The sequence below is a fragment of the Conger conger genome, chromosome 4 (genome assembly GCF_963514075.1).
Source record: "Conger conger chromosome 4, fConCon1.1, whole genome shotgun sequence".
Lineage (NCBI taxonomy): Eukaryota > Metazoa > Chordata > Actinopteri > Anguilliformes > Congridae > Conger > Conger conger.
In genome coordinates this window covers 23,285,065-23,302,931 of record NC_083763.1, presented here as the reverse complement: position 1 = coordinate 23,302,931, position 17,867 = coordinate 23,285,065, and the positions used below count along the sequence as shown (strand labels likewise).

General features: G+C 38.6%; 1 protein-coding gene across 2 annotated transcripts in view; it reads right to left on the bottom strand.

The window, feature by feature from the left end:
* Positions 1-17,867, bottom strand: part of ntng1a (netrin g1a) — a 107,591-nt gene that overhangs the window by 18,408 nt on the left and 71,316 nt on the right. The window contains exons 3-5 of one of the 2 annotated variants that reach the window (XM_061240069.1): positions 14,035-14,207; positions 4,580-4,606; positions 1,154-1,198 (exon numbers count right to left, since the gene is read on the bottom strand). In XM_061240069.1, the coding sequence (XP_061096053.1) occupies positions 1,154-1,198; positions 4,580-4,606; positions 14,035-14,207 (245 nt within the window). The remainder of the gene's footprint in view (positions 1-1,153; positions 1,199-4,579; positions 4,607-14,034; positions 14,208-17,867) is intronic. The other variant, XM_061240068.1, reaches the window with a different exon arrangement.

Genomic DNA, 17,867 nt, shown 5'->3' with positions numbered 1-17,867 from the left:
GATCATGCACTTAAATGAAACGTAAAATACAATTTTAGCCGTGAAATGATATTTGACTGTACTGGACCAATACACTGAATTCCTGAAGCGCCGATTTCTTCAAAATCTATTTAATTCCATTTGTCTCAGCTCAAGCTTGACAAGGACCGAAGGCATGATTTAGAATGTACTTGACCCCGGTCCTTTGCGAATATGGTTCCTCTGAGACGGTACGGCCATGAATGCACTCACCCAATGTTTGATTTTCAGGTTCTGTTGCATCCGTTTCATTAGTACGCCTACTTCCTTGTGAGCAAGTAATGCCCCTGTGCTATCGGCGAGAGCCCCAGGAAGACTGACTCCTAATGACAGGCTGCACTGTCATCTGGTCTGGCCAGCCCCTGGTGGAACAGCTCTCTAAAAGCCAAGACTGTCTCCATGACTCAGCCACAGATCATTTCCCTTGAGTCAGTAAACAGCGTCCACAAAGGCGATCTAACAAGGCAGCACACAACAGACCCCCACAATGCACCACCAGCTATTCCCTCAACTCCAACAAAGAAAAAATGGGATAATTATATGTAAACCACCTGCCCGCTCTCGCGAAAACTCCTAACAGGGAGGACAAGAATCCTCTCAGCCGGAAAGGATGGAGAAATCCGCCAGCGAAATTCAAATTGTTTGCATGGCACATCTGCACGATGGATTAACTAGAGATTGCCTGAAATCAATCTACACAAAACCTCCGTGGCAACTTGTCGATGGAGCCTGAATCCAAATGGAAGAGATAATCAAAGGCTGTCGTAATTGGCGGAAGCATTCATCTAAATCTTTCCCGTTTCGTGGATGTAGTCCACACTGAATTGCACAGAAATCACATGCGTGGTGCATTCTACGGCTGTGAAATGCACAAGGTATTTTAATTTATCTGCGGGTACAGAATTACCCATCTATGGGAAAGGGGCACGTGTACAATCTAATTTGTAACAGTTTTTCTAAATATATCCAGAAGATGTCGGTTTCAAGGAAAACACATATCATGTCTAACAAACATAAAATCTCAAATCTAAATATGTAGTTTTATAAAGTTTTGTAATTACTATCATTCCACTCTCAAGGCTATTATTGTAATTATACCTGTATAAACACTTAATTTTAGCTTGGGATATCCTACCTTGATTTCGGTTAGCAACCCCTAGGGATGAAACATTCGGCCGAACTGCATGCAATCGAGAGAAATCAGGAGTTATTAAAAGCACTGTCTACATTGGCTCTCAGGGGTCTAGGGTGAACTAGTGGACACAGACAGCTAGACATTCACCTCTAGCTGGACTTTCTTCTATTTCTCTTGCATAACAACATGTGATGCCAAGCCTGACGAAGACAAGCAATTGATGCATCCCAAGACCAGTAACACTCTTAAACATTGTATGTAATTGTGCAGTTTCATGGGAGTCTTCACGTTGATGGTGATGATGAATCAAACAACAATCTGTGATTTTTCTCTCATGAACTTAAGTGCATTGATTTTACATCTGTATTAAAACCGAGTTATTTACATTGAATTACAATTTGCTTATTGAGATTCTCTTAAACTTTCAGGAACAGGGATAATAATAATAATAATAATAATAATAATAATAATAATAATAATAATAATAATAATGATAATAATGTGTATTCGGGAAAACGGTGATTGATTTATTGAATAACCTCATAATTACATACAATTCTTTATTTCCTTGATGGGAAATAGTGGCAGTGCTAAATAGCCTGAGATGGAGTCTTCTCAATGTCATGTCAAGCAGAGGCAGCATTGAAGAGTTATAAAAACAGGGATAAAAGTGAGTCCCCATCTACCTAAAAAATATATCCCTCACACTCTGTGGGTGCTGCCTCTTTTTTCAAGGCCTGGATTTAATCAAAATTTGCTCTTAACTTTGGCTTACAGTCAAAATACAAGTATTTTTTTCTTTCTTCACAAACACAGTTGGGCAAGTGACATTTTTGTGAAATCCAGAAACTGTTTTTGTGACAAGACACTTATTTTTAATTGTGAGTCAAATTTAAGGATAAATATGTATTGAATCCAGGCCAAAATGTTTATGCAAGTGACGAGACGATAAAATTCAGATATTTGAATATTATGTCCAAGAAATTGAAATATATTTTACATTTTGTGAGATGATTGTGCAGTATTTGGAATAGTGCATACAAACATTCATTGAACAATTGTATTTCTATTTTTTTTTGTAAAGCCCATAAATAATACTTCATGTTAGAAAGTAGTTACAGTAAAACATGATGATAATATGATAATAGGTGTTGATCTTAGTATTCTAAGAATACAGGTTAGTATATTGAACATTTGAGTTGGTTGGAAACTTAACAAATTAAATAAAAACTGTAAAAGTGTATGTCAGCTAACTTATTCCTTTTGATTTATGTTGTGCTGTCAACCAGAAACAATAATTTATGTCAAATATTGTGAATGAACATTTTTTAAATGTTTTGTTTTGGATGTCATTTATTCCAATACAATCCATTCACTGATATTGTTGTATCTCTGGGTTCTCAGTTCAAGCTCCAGTGCCAAAGTACCATTAATTGTAGTTTCGGTAGTGGTAGAATTAGAGGTGTTTATGAATAAATGGGGAAGAAATGTTGAACACTGCCATAGTTTTATGATATTGAGTAGTAAATAAGCCATGACCTTAATGGGTATCTCAATATTACAGCCAGGACAGAACCAACCTGACACAGGACACAGCTCCCATCAAATTCATAATGAAAGGGAAAGCAACCATGTCACTTCTGAATTCTAAAATGAGAAAGTGATTTTTCATTTTCATTTGATAACCTGGGGATGTGAGGTATATTTTCTTCAATGGTACGCAATCAGGATCTGATTAGAATTAAAATCATTAATTTTACATTTGTGAATGATTGGTTTCAATTCACATCACAGCTGTTACCTATTAATTATTTTTTCCATGAAAATTCAGGTCGGCGAAGTGAAATGAGAAGTGACAGATTTTAATCAATGACATTCCCATAATGCAATGCAATCTTACACAGCTAGAATCCTTTTTAATATTAATTTTGTCTTAATGGCTGCATTAGGCTATTCTATCTGGCTTAATAAACTTGAAATCGAATTGAGCAAAGTCAATAAAGAATTCAATTACCTTCAAACAACAGAATAAAAACTGCAGCATTTTCTTTTTCTGGGTATTCTATATAAGGTTAGGTATAGGTTTGCTGGCCTGAAGGGCATTGTTCTCTTTCCTGTTATGAATGCTTTGTCTTTTAATTGAAGTTAAGAAAAAAATTGTCTAGACTAGAGACATGTAAGCGTTCTTTTTCCACCTCCAACTTTTTTTTCCGAATGTGGTCGAAGAAGTTGGATAAGATTTCATCGTGTGGGACTAGGGGCACAGTTGTGAAATGCTTTCTGACAAAATCACCAACAGCTGTGTACGGTGTACTGGCATTGTGTCCTTTCTGGAAAACACGTGAATGTGTTTAATTGAGACTCCCATTAGGAATTCCAATGCGGAATTTGTGACACAATTCGGTGATGGTCTGATGATGAGTGGGATTGAAAGCATGCAGTACAACACAAGCTCATGCAAGTGAACAGTGAGAACAGCAGTGTTGCAGATTAAAAGATCCACTTAGTCCAATGCCCATTGCTGAAATTCAATTTGACGATTGTTTGTCTGTTGCAATTGCTAGTCAAAACTTACATTAAAAATTTTGTGACTATCTAATGAGTTAAAATAAAGTTGACTGGACACCACCACGGTCTGAGAACAAAGTGAGTAAATTTGGTTGATTCTGTATAGAGACCAACATCTGTATACAGAGTTCTTCAGAGACAAACAGAAAAATAAACATTATGCCTCTTAAATCCCGAAAGGCGTGCAGGCAGATTGCACCTTCGAATCACTGGAAAGCCAGCAACTACAGCAGTCCACTGAATCTGTTTGTTTTCCCAGTTGAGGAAGTTCTGATTAAGCCAGAGAAGCGGATTGATTTAAAAATGTCCAGGCTTTAAATGCACTTTGACTTGTTCAATACTTCTGTGGTTCTTCTCTCTATTCAGCCTCCCAGCAACTGTAACTTTATACATCGCACAGCTCCGGGGGGTGCTGGCCAGAGAAGATAATACTGTGTCATTTCTATTACGGTGACCTTTACAGCATTGTGCTTGTGGAAAGGTCTCGGACTGTAATAAGGATACTTGCAATTTGTGTTTCATGTATATAAACCAATTACGGGTATTTTCAATGTCATTACATTTGATGAAGAAATCTTTACTCGTACAACTATTTTGTAACTATGTACATAATTATACACATGCTTGACCTTTTTGTCAAGGTATGAATTATCATGTACACTGTAGCCCATTACTGGGGTAAAAAACTCCACCAGCTGCTTATTTGGTTCCATTACTGTTGGAGATCACTATCTTTAAAAAATGTTAAAAATTTTAAATCAGAAATGAACTTGAATACCAAGTGGACTTTCAGTACTTTTAATAAGCAGAGCAAAGCCTTGCATTTTATTATGTTTTGCTTTGTTTTCATTTACTTACTAACTGGACCAACATTATTGGGAATACCTGCAAAAGAGAAAAAAACAAGAAGAATTATTTAACAAATTACTGCATGAATGTGGATAATGCACACACCCACACACACACACACACACACACACACACACACACACACACAGACAGTATGAACAAAATCATTTCTATCCAAAGGATAAAACCAGCCTCATATAGCCGACATTTGTTTCTCCATCTTCTGAGTGCTTCTTCTTGGTGCTTCTGTACCAAGTCTGGTGAAGGTATACAGAACACATTTTGGAAGCTATTTCAGATGTGGACTGTCTGGTTTCTCATTTTCTCATTGATTCTGCACAGCAGGATGTTGTCTCCATGCGCAGTGGAAAGGCAGTCTTATAAAATGGAACTTTAAACAAGGGCACATGCTTTGTTTATCAAGTCATCATTATTAACCTATTTCTCCAATTTTCTCCAGCCAAACAAAGAAAATAACATGTTATGGAAGAAAGTGCAAAATTAATTCAGCTAAATCATTTCAAGATGAAGGGGTTATCTGGTTTATGTTTTAATACAGAACAGTTTCATTCTCTTCAATGCTTAATTGACTTACCTACTTTTCTTCAGGGCAAATCAATCTTACATACCCAAAATAACTTATGATGTTTTCGCAACTTGAAATCACCAATTGTCTCTTGAGTTACTGCTGTACCCCCTGCAGTGAGCCACATGTGAAGTGTGCACTCTGCCAAAGCGCATGCCACACATTGACCATTTTCATCACAGAACAAAGACAAAATGGAGACAGTGGGACTCTACTCAATTAAATAGGGTATTTTTCACACAGGCATTACAAATGATAGATAGATAGACTTTAATCATTTTCAATTGTTTTAATAGCAGTTTAGTAAAACTGCCTTTGAATCTGTCACCCGCTTGTAATTGTGAAATATGTTGATGTTTTCTTGCTTTGAATTGTATTCTGCACTTGCAAGTCAATGTGCATGAGGGCGTCTGCCAAATAAATAAGAGAAACAGTATGATGACACCTAGCAATGGGAGGCCTGTTGAGACCAGCACATGAAAAAAAATGGAAGAAATTAAATAAATAACTCTGGATTTTCTTTTCCTCTCTCCCTGGGAGAGAGAGAGATAGAGAGAAAGAGAGAGAGAGAGAGAAGAGAGAGAGGACTGAAGATATGCAGGCATCTGTGCAATGTTTTCATCAAACAGGGCGTTCAGTCGACAGCACTTGGGGCTTGGCGGATTTCGCAATAATTCTTCCCCTTCTCTGTCGCTCTCGTGCACAATCATCAGAGATGCAAGAGCTCCCTGCCATGCACAGTCAATATGCCCACCTCCCCCCCACCCCCACCACACACATACACACACACACACACACACACCACACACACACACTTCTTCCCCATCAGCTAATCTCTCCTTCTGATCCTAGCTTGACAGAGATGGTTGGGAACCAAATTTATGACCTTTGGGAAAGAAAACGAATGGGGCGCTGCAAGACTGATGCTTCGGTGTGCACTGTCGAGTGTGAAGGCATGGGCAGGAAGACGAAACAGACGAGGCAAAGAAAGTATGCAGAAATGCTATTTCTGGCCTCACTCAAATGCAACTCCTCTGAGACCATGGAGGAACTGCACTTCCTGAAAGAACCGTGGGGAAGGTTTATCAATTAACTCTGCCAATGACCCATAATGACAGATTCTTCTCTTTAAAAGAGACACATACAAAAGTTTTGCTTGAAAAATGAATATGCTGAAAAAGATTTTTCTGCCTATACGTTTTTTCAAACTAGTAGACCTTACAATCACACTTGTGTAAAGTCATCAACAGTACTACATTGCTACAAAAATGGACCCAGCTATGGTGGCAGAATTGCCAATAGTGTACACCATAGCTGTATGTAACCATGTAAATTTGAATACACAGTACGTAGCTAGTACAGTTGCATTTCTCATGCACAGTTGATGGATCATGTGTTTGGTTTAGTTTACTCTCCACATTCCCAGACAAGCACAAACAAGCTGAAAAGATGGCAGTGAATATTTTGAAGCTCCTGGAACTTTTAGGTTTCAGAATGGACGGGCAGTAAGCTTTAACTGAGCCTCCCCAAAAATGAACAAAGATTGAACTTGTCCATCTATTTTTGGAACTGCCACTTCCCTTGGCGTACCAGCTTAACTGTCAGCGATGACAGATCTGCAGAGCTCAAATTTAACTTCTTGTGTGAAGACCATCTGAGAGAAGAACAAAACCCTCCAGAGAAGAGAATGTGACAGATCTTTGGTTTGACATACCTGTACATGATAATTTTATGGAAGCACAGCGGTTTATATTTAAATGGTCAACAGAAAATCTAACACTGTCCTTTAAACATATGCAGCCTCGCTCAATATTTCATGAATCTGATTTGAGAGTTTGATTAACTTAGGTGAATATGAATGGAAAACAAAACTGAATGTGAAACTAGTCTGGGTGAAACCCACAGGTGGGGGGTAAAATTATGATTATAAAACAAAACATTTTTTAAAAGGGAAGGAAAATGACAAAAAAACACAAAAAAAAAACATGCCATACATATATGCACGAGTCATAGAGCAGATTTTTTTTCTCGGGAGACAGGCTTAACCAGTCCGCTGATTTAGTGCAGTGGTTAGCACCCCCAGTGGACATTTCATTGTGAAACTGCAGCAAAGTGTACCTGTGCAAATGTAATCGTGCTTCTGATAATAAGTGCTGAGGTACATATGTTCCAGGAGACTGGGCTGATTTCATCCTTTGTTAACCGGAAGGAATACTGAACACATTATCGTAGGAGTCCTTCATTTATAAATATATACCGTGGAGAAAACCAACCCAATAGTCAGATTGTCAGTTGGCATAATTCAGAAACTTAATTTGAATAAGTATCCTTGATCGTATTATCAAAATGAAAAATAATTCAGTATATCAACATTAATACATTACCAAGGATAAACATGTGGGCAATAATACTTTAAGGAGAGAGGGGCTAATCATTTCAGTATTAAAGGAGGTATTTGAGGTTATATGAATTTGAATAAATTACCTTTACATAACTGTATCCATCTTAGGGCACATCATACACAGGAAACAAACATAAGATCTCTACAGAAGAAGAGGAACACTACAGGTTTAGCTGAAGAAGGAATTCAGTCTGTCCTACACTACCGTCAGCCTTCAATGAACAGTTTTTTAAATGCAAAATGATAAATCAGTAATAGTAATTACACTAATTTTGTCAACCACTAATAACAAGGCTTATGAAATTTGCTCAAATATATTCAGAAGCAAGCTTATTTAACTCCACTTTCAGAATTTGACAGAGATTTATTATTCATTCTTGTGGAGGCCAGAAGTTTAGTTTGCCATCATCTGTCGTGAGCTGCAGTGTCATGTTATGAATATCTATGTTTTCCATTTAATTTTTCCTTCAGCATGACACATACTTTCGAAATACTGCATTACATTTTTAGCTTCCTCAAAATAGTGAACACAGGGCTCTGTTATCAAGTGGTTAATTATTATTGACCTTTCCAAACTAGGTTTTGAAGAAAAAAGCAACACTTTGAATTTTAGCCAAAGTTAAGGACAAGTGTTGATAGAATCCAATCATTACTCTCTTTGGGCTCAGTAAAAAGAGACTAGTGGGATTTGACTTTGTTCGGCTTTTAAATTGTTCAGGTGGTTTGGAGCATAGATAGGCATTAATGGTATAGTAAATATTATGCTACGAAGCAGTTCTAAGGAGCTGTTTTTTGATAAAAAACTCACAGCTTCCATGAGCTTAAAAAGACTCATAAAAGCAGAAACCCTTGGGAGTTTTCAAGACGAAGTTTCACACAGGGCTGGACATGTGAAGTATGATTACCACAGATGGACTAATAGGCAAGAGATGAATATGGAACTGCCAACTGTACAAAATCTAATAGAAACCAGAAGATGTACAGCTGCACTGCCTGCCTCCCAGAACCTGGAAATGTACAGTGCTGTACGTCCTGGACCATGTATCATCTGACCACGTCCAAGCATAATGAGGAGGTCTAATAGTCAAACCATGTGTGCTGTTCCCAACTAAAAGGAGTCATAATTAATCACTTACAGAGAGAGAGAGAGAGAGAGAGAGAGAGAGAGAGAGAGAGAGAGAGAGAGAGAGAGAGAGAGAGAGAGAGAGAGAGAGAGAGAGAGAGAGAGAGAGAGAGATTCATTATAGCACATTTTAGCACCATAAAAAATAATACTGGACTTACTCATTGTGACATTGACAATTAATTGAATTCATGGGAATTGATGGCCACAGTGCCCTACTTACGTTAGCTTTTATTACTTGGTTATGGGTCACTGCCATCATAAATGTGTATCTGGACACTGAACACTAGAGTTGAATAAGGGTAAAGTGATATTGTGACCTGGTTAAATACATATTTCAAATGTTTTCACCTGTAGACACCAGTAAATTATTATTATACAATTATTTATTGGCATCCAAATAGTATGTCAATAAGATATTTAACACAGGTCTCAAAATTATATTGTATTTATCAATATCAATAGTTTCAGAAATGGTGCAGGAAAGCTCCTACTGTACTTCATCATCGCTATGTTTAGGGAAAAGCACGTTTCAGGGGGTACTGCATACTTCTGCAACATTGGTTTCACTTGAAATGTAGATTTCTAGATTTTTACTTGCATACAGCTTTACAATCAATTTGAAGTATGTTTTTACCTGTTTTTCCCCAGCTATCATTCTCATACAGTGCTCACTTCTATATTTATTTTCTTAATGGACTACATGCAGTCAGGCCAGCTGTTGAAGATCATGTGCCACTTCATTAGATTAATTTTCAATCACCATCATTTTCAGTCCTCTTCACCTGCCAGTTATCTCCATTAAACTCCATAATCGAAATCTAATTGTGCAGAATAACGCAGGAACACATTATGCTGTTTGTGTTCATCATGTACTTCATTGGTTTATATTATCCTGGTGTTTCAACCTGCAAGTTCACTGTATACATATACAACGTGTCCTACACAGTATGTAGGCAGGCATTACACACATGCTTAGCATTTCTTTATGACAAATCCTCTGTTTATGTAGTTCAGTGCCCTTAAAAGTAGTTTTACTACCTATAACTGCAGCTGTTGATTTAATTGAATCTAGGTCATCTTTAAGCAGTGGGTTGTTCTTGCTGTGGCATTAGCATTAATTGCAAAGGATCAGACGGCCTTATCACGTCTCGACTGAAATGATCAGACCTTCACTTTGTCTCATTTTTTAGGGTCTTGTCTGGCCACTATGTCTGGTCTTCTCACCCAGAGAAGTGTCTGCTGGTTTTTTCACGACAGGAACATTGAGAAATTGCACCTCCGGACATATCCCTCATTCATTTTCAGACATCCGAATAAACAGGCTCAGGATACAATACTATGTTTTATTGGAATTCTGCTATTCCGCTATACTTTTTGGGGAGATGTGTGCTGAAAATTTCAATTTATATATGGAATTCATATTCAGCACAGCTTCTATTCTCCTTAGCCTGAATACCAAATGGCTTGGTTCAAATGTCTTGAGATAGGGGGGGAGGGGGCGGGGGGTAAAATTTTATTGAAGGTGGCAAGTGTTGAAACGGGTCTGCAGAGTAAGACACACGGCTAAGGTTCTGAGTGGAATATCCTGAGATGTAAAAAAAAAAAAAGCAAAAAAAAAAAGAAGCAAAACAAATATTTGAAAGAGAGATTACTGGCTCAGCTGCAGAAGGAGAGATGTGCAAAAGACAAAGTAAACAAGGCAGGTCTCATGGGGCCAATAACAAGAGCAAAAAACAAAACAAAAAGAGAATGGCATGATAATAAAGGTGTGAGCACAGGATCAGAACTGGGAGGAGAGAAATGCAAATAGCATTCTGAAGACAGGAGCATAAACAATGAGCCGCCGACCGGCATCTGTTTGTATAATAGCGAGCGGAATAATTAGCAACTTTAATAAAGGAAATAACTTGGATTTTCTTCACTCTGGTCGGGGTGACCACCTGCCCTTTACATCATAGTAATTACAGAGCCCTATGGTCACTCAGGAAACCACTCTGAAGTCTGACTTAATTACACCTGATCTCACCCTAGAAGCATATACTGTCCAATGGGTAAATTATTGTGTTAACCTGTCACTAAGTAACGGTTTTAAGGGGAAAGGGCATACGAATGTTCATGCCTTTATATGAAAATTCTGTATAATGTTAACTAAAGGATGTAGCGGCTGAAATATACTTGGGGAGGAAAAAAATATGAAAAGGGTTTAAGGCACTGAAATATTCTCAAAGGTGCATTGTGACTTAAACACACAGGTATGACAGCGTTTTTTACTGATGATGTGGGTGTTTGTCCACCCCCCTCACAAGATATTATTTCAATGAACAATATGATATGAATACAATAATATGGATGATTATTACAATGCATCCAGGTGAAACTGGGGGAGAGGTTATATGCCACAGTGTGTGTATGTATGTATGTGTTGGTGACAGATCCGCACTGCTTGATCCTGGGGTGGAGGTGGGGGAGCTGGGGATAATAATAGCTGAGAATTTGCAAGACATCTGGTAGTCGTGCTCTAATCAAAATCAGCGATTTACCAGCCACGGAAAATAGTAGCGCACATAATCCTTGGCACAAGCTCGCGCTGTCTTCTGCAGATGTGCGTCTGTCTGCTTTTCAGGAAACCTGTCCCGCTTAGCCGGGGCTAACGTTGCGATGATTTGTATTTGTGTGCACGAGCTTGTGAGATATCCTTGTGTCCAAACAGGCAAGATGACCTTCGCCTACCCTGCAAAACCTTACAGGTCATATTCCTGTGATGAATCACATTAGAAAGCAAAAATCTTCATAGATCCTGTTAGCTCTACTTTATGTGGAAAAATAATACCATAACAGAGAATAATTAAATGTTAAAAAGCTGTAAAATCAATAAGTCACATAAAAGCTTATATCATGTTCAGCTCTTATCCCCGCAGATAGGAGTAAAGGTCAATGAGGAGTATTAAACCTTTGCAAAATCCTCACTAGGGCATGTCTCGTCTTTATACTTTTTATTTGTAGTAATTCAGAAGTTAAATCTGGTTGATTTGGTGTTCTACATGTGGTGTTTAATCCCGCTTGGACAAAGGGATTTAATGAATGGATTTGTGTTCAATACACACACCTCCTACCTAAATGGACTAAGATGTTTATTGCCACACAGAGGAAACGGAATGATTTTTAAAATAAAGCAACAACCCTTTAGGACACACATTTACACATTAGAATAATTAATCTTCACTGCCCTGTTCAGGCATGAGGCATTAGCTCATTGTATGATAATAAGATCTTTGAAACACTTCAATAGTGCGAATGACCATGATATAATCTACAATGAGTCATTTTTATTAGTCTGGGGGACCAATTATAACACTGCCAAGAAAGTGTCACATAAATTTACATGACAGGAAAAAGGCAGGGTATTTAACACTATGTAAACACCATAGAGGGTTGTTAGCGGTATTTTGCACAAGCACATAACAACCTTTAACAGACATGGGAAAACTCCAGGGTGCAGCACGCGTCTGTGCTAGTTTTGGTTAGCGTAGCCATTCAAACGCCCGTCTGTCTAAACACACCAGACCAGTTAAATCTTCAAAATAGTCAACACGCTCTAACATATTTTCATCCAGCCGGAAGTTTCGCAGTAAAGCAGAAAAGCCACAGGGAATTGCGAGGAGCTCCTAGAGAGACAGTCGGACAAACTCACAGATGACACATTAAATCAAAGTGTTGGAAAACAGAGAATTCTCGGCTAGCTCAGGGAGCTCGGCCTCCCGGCTCCCGGCATCCTCCGCTGGGGAGACGGGCTCCGCTGCGGCTGAGCTGCTTGCTCCCACATTGCCCCTGCAAAGTGGGCTGTCAAAGATGATTCCAAAACTGATCCTTCTTCTTCGGCGCACTGACAGTCAAGGAAAATTCCAGCATCGCAGAAGGAAGCTTTCACCGTGACAGAGAGCAATTTCTCCTCCTCTGCCTCGCTCTCCTTATTCCCTAGCTCTCATACGTTTTCGCACTTCTACAGGAGGGCATTTCCTTCCTCTTCAATTATTGGATATTGTCTCTACATAGGTGATTTATTGCACCCATAATCGTATCAGATGACTTGATGTGTAACTCAAAAATGCATTAAATCCTAATTAGATTTGTACTTTTGACTAATTTGTCTCTATACGGGTGCCATATGTTTAATATCCTCTGAGCAAATGGAAAAGCTTTGCAGAACTGGCTGATCTGTTTTGCAATGAAAAAAATTGCATTAGTAATATTCGCCCATCAAACACATGTGTTCACTTTTTCCCCTTAGAGGTGGAATTACATTGATAGCTTTTTTACAGCATTATTGCATTATAAACTTCTGACAGAAAGCTAATAACAGCCTGCAATGGGACTAGGCTTCATCACCTGGGTGCAGATGTGACTAAATGCTGGGTTTTTAATAACGTGCTGTCAATCTGAGCACCATAACCTTCATCCTACTGCCTCTCGAAGAAATATATATGCTACCGGGCAGAAGAAAAAAAACTAACCAAGATGTGATCCTGTAAAGCTGTGTTAACAATGAAAGCAAAAATACATCTAAGATACTCTGGATAATTTAAGTAACAAAAGATGCATTTAGCAATGCAATTAGCAATTGACATACATTACCTCATATAACCAAGGTCTTACTTTATGATAATTAAATAGAAATGTTGGGGTTTTTTTCTTTTTGAGGATGGTGAAGGGTAGTGTTTGGAGGGGGCACATTCTATCATTGTCCTCAAACTTCAAATTGCTCTGTGGTGCTAGATGAAGATGCATACAGCAGTCATTTCATGGCTTACTTCTGAGAAGACTCTGCAGTCAGGGCGGCATAGTGCCCACTTGCCACCATCTGGACAGTACTGGGCCACACGCACAAAGTCCCTGCACTGGGGATCCTGAACGCATTAGATTTATAAAGGCGGTGAGCCCCCCTGCCTGAATCCACAGATTTGACAGATGTGGCCCTGGTCTCCACCAAGATTAGGACAGGGATAAGGACCAAACCCTTTAGCTGTGTTACAAAGACTGTTGGGTGGAAATAAGCAAAAATACGACAACAAAACACGAGAAAAACAAGTCCGAATACAAGAGAAAAAAGCAAACAGGAAGAATGAGCATGCAGTGTCTGCTGGAATCCACCGCAGTGGGAAAAGGTTGTTCATTTAGTACATGTTTTTTTCCTACAGATGAAAAATGGGAAGAGGTAAGGGTCCTCTCAGTGTGCAAATGGGGGGGAAAGCCCCGGCGGATTACGCAGCCCCCTCTGTCATTAGCAGCCCGTTTAAGCACGGGCTTCCAGGCATGCCGACTGCATCATGGCGGTAGACACACTAGATACTCACAGATATTTGCTGTTCCCTTCGGGATGGGAAGGTAGGAGCCCGCACTCCACGCTCGGCCCTGGTAATTTTTCTTACATCTCCCGCAGTCGGGGCCCGTGGTGTTGTGCTCGCACTCACAACTCAGTTTCTCTTTGTCAAAGACGCAGCTGTTGGCGTGAAGGTTGCACTTGCACCTGTCAAGGAAAAGGAGAAACGCATCAACGCTGGTGAATTTTGTATCACGGATTTCGACGAGGGGAAGTGGAAAAAACTGGAGTCTCAAATGCACTTCAAGGCCGCAGTGACCTTCAATGTTATTTACATTTTAACAGGACATATATTTGCATGCGGCGTACTCTAGTTTCCTTACATAGCTTCAAACAGGACGCACAGTAACTTGGGGGAGACGTTTTTGCTTCATTATTCTCTTCTACTGGGAAATATAATTAATTTATAATTGTCCCTGTGGAGAAGGCATAATTGTGGTAAGGTCACGTTTGGGGTGAGAAACAAAATGAAACAAGCTCAGTGCAACTGTTACAGTAAATACTCTGAGAGCACAGGAAAAGGCGTCTTCATAGTCATTTCTGAGTTCCCTAAGAACTCAGCAGAGGATCCTGAGATTAGTGCCGTCAGAGCCTTATGAGAAATTAAAACATAATGATGCTTGTAAAAAATTACTTCAATATCTAAACACTGGAAGGTGTAAAAAATAGGACAAATGAATGTCTCTCGAGAACTTCTCTTCAACTCCTCCAAAATTGTATTTCCATGAAAGATAAAAAAATGTTTTGAAAAGTAGATTGGTTTTCTATGTAAATAAAAAAAGTAATGAAAATTTGTTTCCCATTATTTAACATAATACATGTATTTGTATTTTTCTGCATTTTTTAATTGTCTTCCTACAAAATAGCTCTTGTTTGTTGACACATTCCTATTCTGTGCAATTCTACTAGGGTCAGAAAAACAACCCCATGTATTTCTCTAAAATCCTAAAGACACGTTAGAGAGGTCTTGTATTCCAAATGCTGGCTTTCTAAATATAAAACCATGCCATTGATTTTATTTTAATGTTACAATTGCTGCATACAACCAAACGTACTCACACGAGAAAGAGGAATCGAGGTGGCTGCGGTATTATTGGCAGTATCAGTAATCATACTCTCCTGATGGGAATTTGTGTACAGTTTAATATAACGTATGTACTGGGGTTTATGGAGCACATATAGAGGTCCTGTCTCTTACTGGAGATGAGAGAAGGTCTAACTCACTATGGACCTGCAACCAACACCCCACTGTGAACATGAGACAGACACATTAAAGACACAGTGGGAGGTAAATTCATTTTAATGGACCACCTACCCTTTGTGCCATTTTTCAGAAGAGATGAATAATTCCCAATTTCCAGAAGGAAGAAAATATGAGAATAGCACTCCTGGAGAATTTATTTTTTTACATCCGTATCAGGTCATATGGTCACATACAGCCCTTCTGATAACGAGCCCCCCCCCCCCTTTTAGGGGACCAAAAGTAATTGGACATATTAACATAATCTTAATGGCATACATACTATGCAGGATTTTCACCTTGAAAATACATGCCAAATACATACCAAATCATTGCTATAATACACTGGCAACATGTGTCTATATTCACTTCTGTGCAATACCTTACATGTTTACTTATATTTGTTATTCAAAAAATCCACTCAGGCCTCTTCTGGGCATGAGTGTTTTTAATTTCTGTGCTGTGACCCATACATATCAGCGTTATTGGCACCCCTGGTTTTATACTATATGGAAACACCCTTAGGAATGATGGCAGCCATTAGACAATTTGTGATAAGGTTAGAGAATACATTTGGAGGGATGTTTGACCATTCCTCCAGGCAGACATTTTCAGAATCATTGATATCCTTGGGGTACCCTCCTCTTCGGACCACAGGGATCATGGGATTTAAGTCTGGAGACTGAGATGGCCATTGCAGAACATGGTTGTTGTTTTAACTTGACCATTTCTGTGTGGATTATGTATTTTTGGAGTCGACAAGCTGCCTATGCCCAAATCTCAGCTTCCTAGCAGAGGCAATCAGATTTTCTGGTACTTTGTTGAATTAAGTAGTGCCCCTCGACCACTAGCAGCAAAACAACTCCAAAATGTCAATGACCCACCAACAGATTTGACAATAGGTATTCTCACTGTATGCATTTAATTTTGCAGCAAACATATTGATGGTGTGTATGGCCAAAACATTCCATTTTGGTCTCTTCTGACTATAGTACTCTCTTCCAGTCATAATCCCAATGAGGTCTGGCAAACTCAAGATGCATGGTTTCGTTTATTGTGCTCAGTAATTGTTGTATTTGTGCCACCCTTCCAAATAGTTTGTTGGTATGGAGGTGCCATTTAAAGTTTTTTTTACTTGGTGACCCCAAAACACAACCAATCTCTGCAATTCTTAAACTGCAATCATTGGATTACTTATGTCCTCTTGCGTCCTCTTCCCTGGCAAGTCTGTAACCATTCCATACGTTTTATGCCTTTTTTCTTATTGCCCTTACAGTGCTAAGTGGTGTATTTAACCATTTATGTATTTTTCATACCCATAACCAGACTTGTTATGGTCAATTACCATCTGTGTCTTATGAATGAACAATTCTTTAGTTTTTTCCATGCATGCTTGTAACCTCATTTTTATAGAGTGATAGAATGATACAATATAGTTCCTTTAAACTGAGATTAACTAAATGAAGTAAAATTGTTTTGCCAATTTCACTTTGTTTGATTTAATTTACAATTGTTAGTTTTCAACAAAAAAAAATAGATTACTAAATAAAAAATATTGAAACATGAGAGTAAATGTATTGAAACAAAAGTATATTGTTTTCCCATAAGCCTGAACATAAAATATAACTAATTATCCATGTTGTTTAATACAGTATATGCAACCTTTTTTCTCCATTCTTGCCAATAATTCTGGAGCCCACTGTATATCTTTGTCAGAGAGGAGACTGAGCGGAGAAACGTAAGGATGGAATTAAATCATCAGAAGTTCCTTGGTTGAAATTTGGTGACAGCTGGTGTTGTTTACGTGCTCGGCCCTGCTAGCTTCCAGCTTTAAATGCTTAGACTGATCCCAACAACAATTTAAGGAGCAGCTCTCCTAAACCAAATCAATTGACTTTGATCTAGTATCCCAGTTATCTGGGACACACTTGATTCAGGCTCAACGCTGATTATAAGCATAACCGGTTGCTTGATGTATTTCATTTCATCCATGCATGTAAAATTCACACAGCATGAATATGGGCCCATTATTAAACCTATTATCGCGCCGTGTGGAAGGATGAGCGTGTAGAAATTGATGTGCATGATGCACTGAACTGCTCTTCGGTGACAAATGACTCCGGTCTCCCTGCAGGTATACATGGACGGCATAAATGATGGGTCATTATTCTCCAGAGGGGCTGATTTGCATCTCATTATCAAAAGGTTTTCCAGGAGGCTGTATCAAGCACAAGATCTTCTTAGAAGGCAACAAGGGTTTTCCTACAAAAGACCACTCTTTATAAGCTTCTCAAAGTGACTATGATTTTGAAGCTGGAACATTTAGTAAATGTTTCCAAAAAATGTTCTCATTTTCCTTGACAGACTGGCTAGAGAAATCATATAATGACTGCCGCTGAAAAGTGCAAGCTCGCTAAAATAAATTACGAGGCTTTAAAATAATACCAACTGCTGGACATCCGGAGTCAATGTTAATGTTTCTTTTGATTAGCCAATTAGGCAATTATCAGATGCAATTGTTGAAATTTAATTTGAACTACTTAAGATGGCTGAAATAAAGTTTCAAA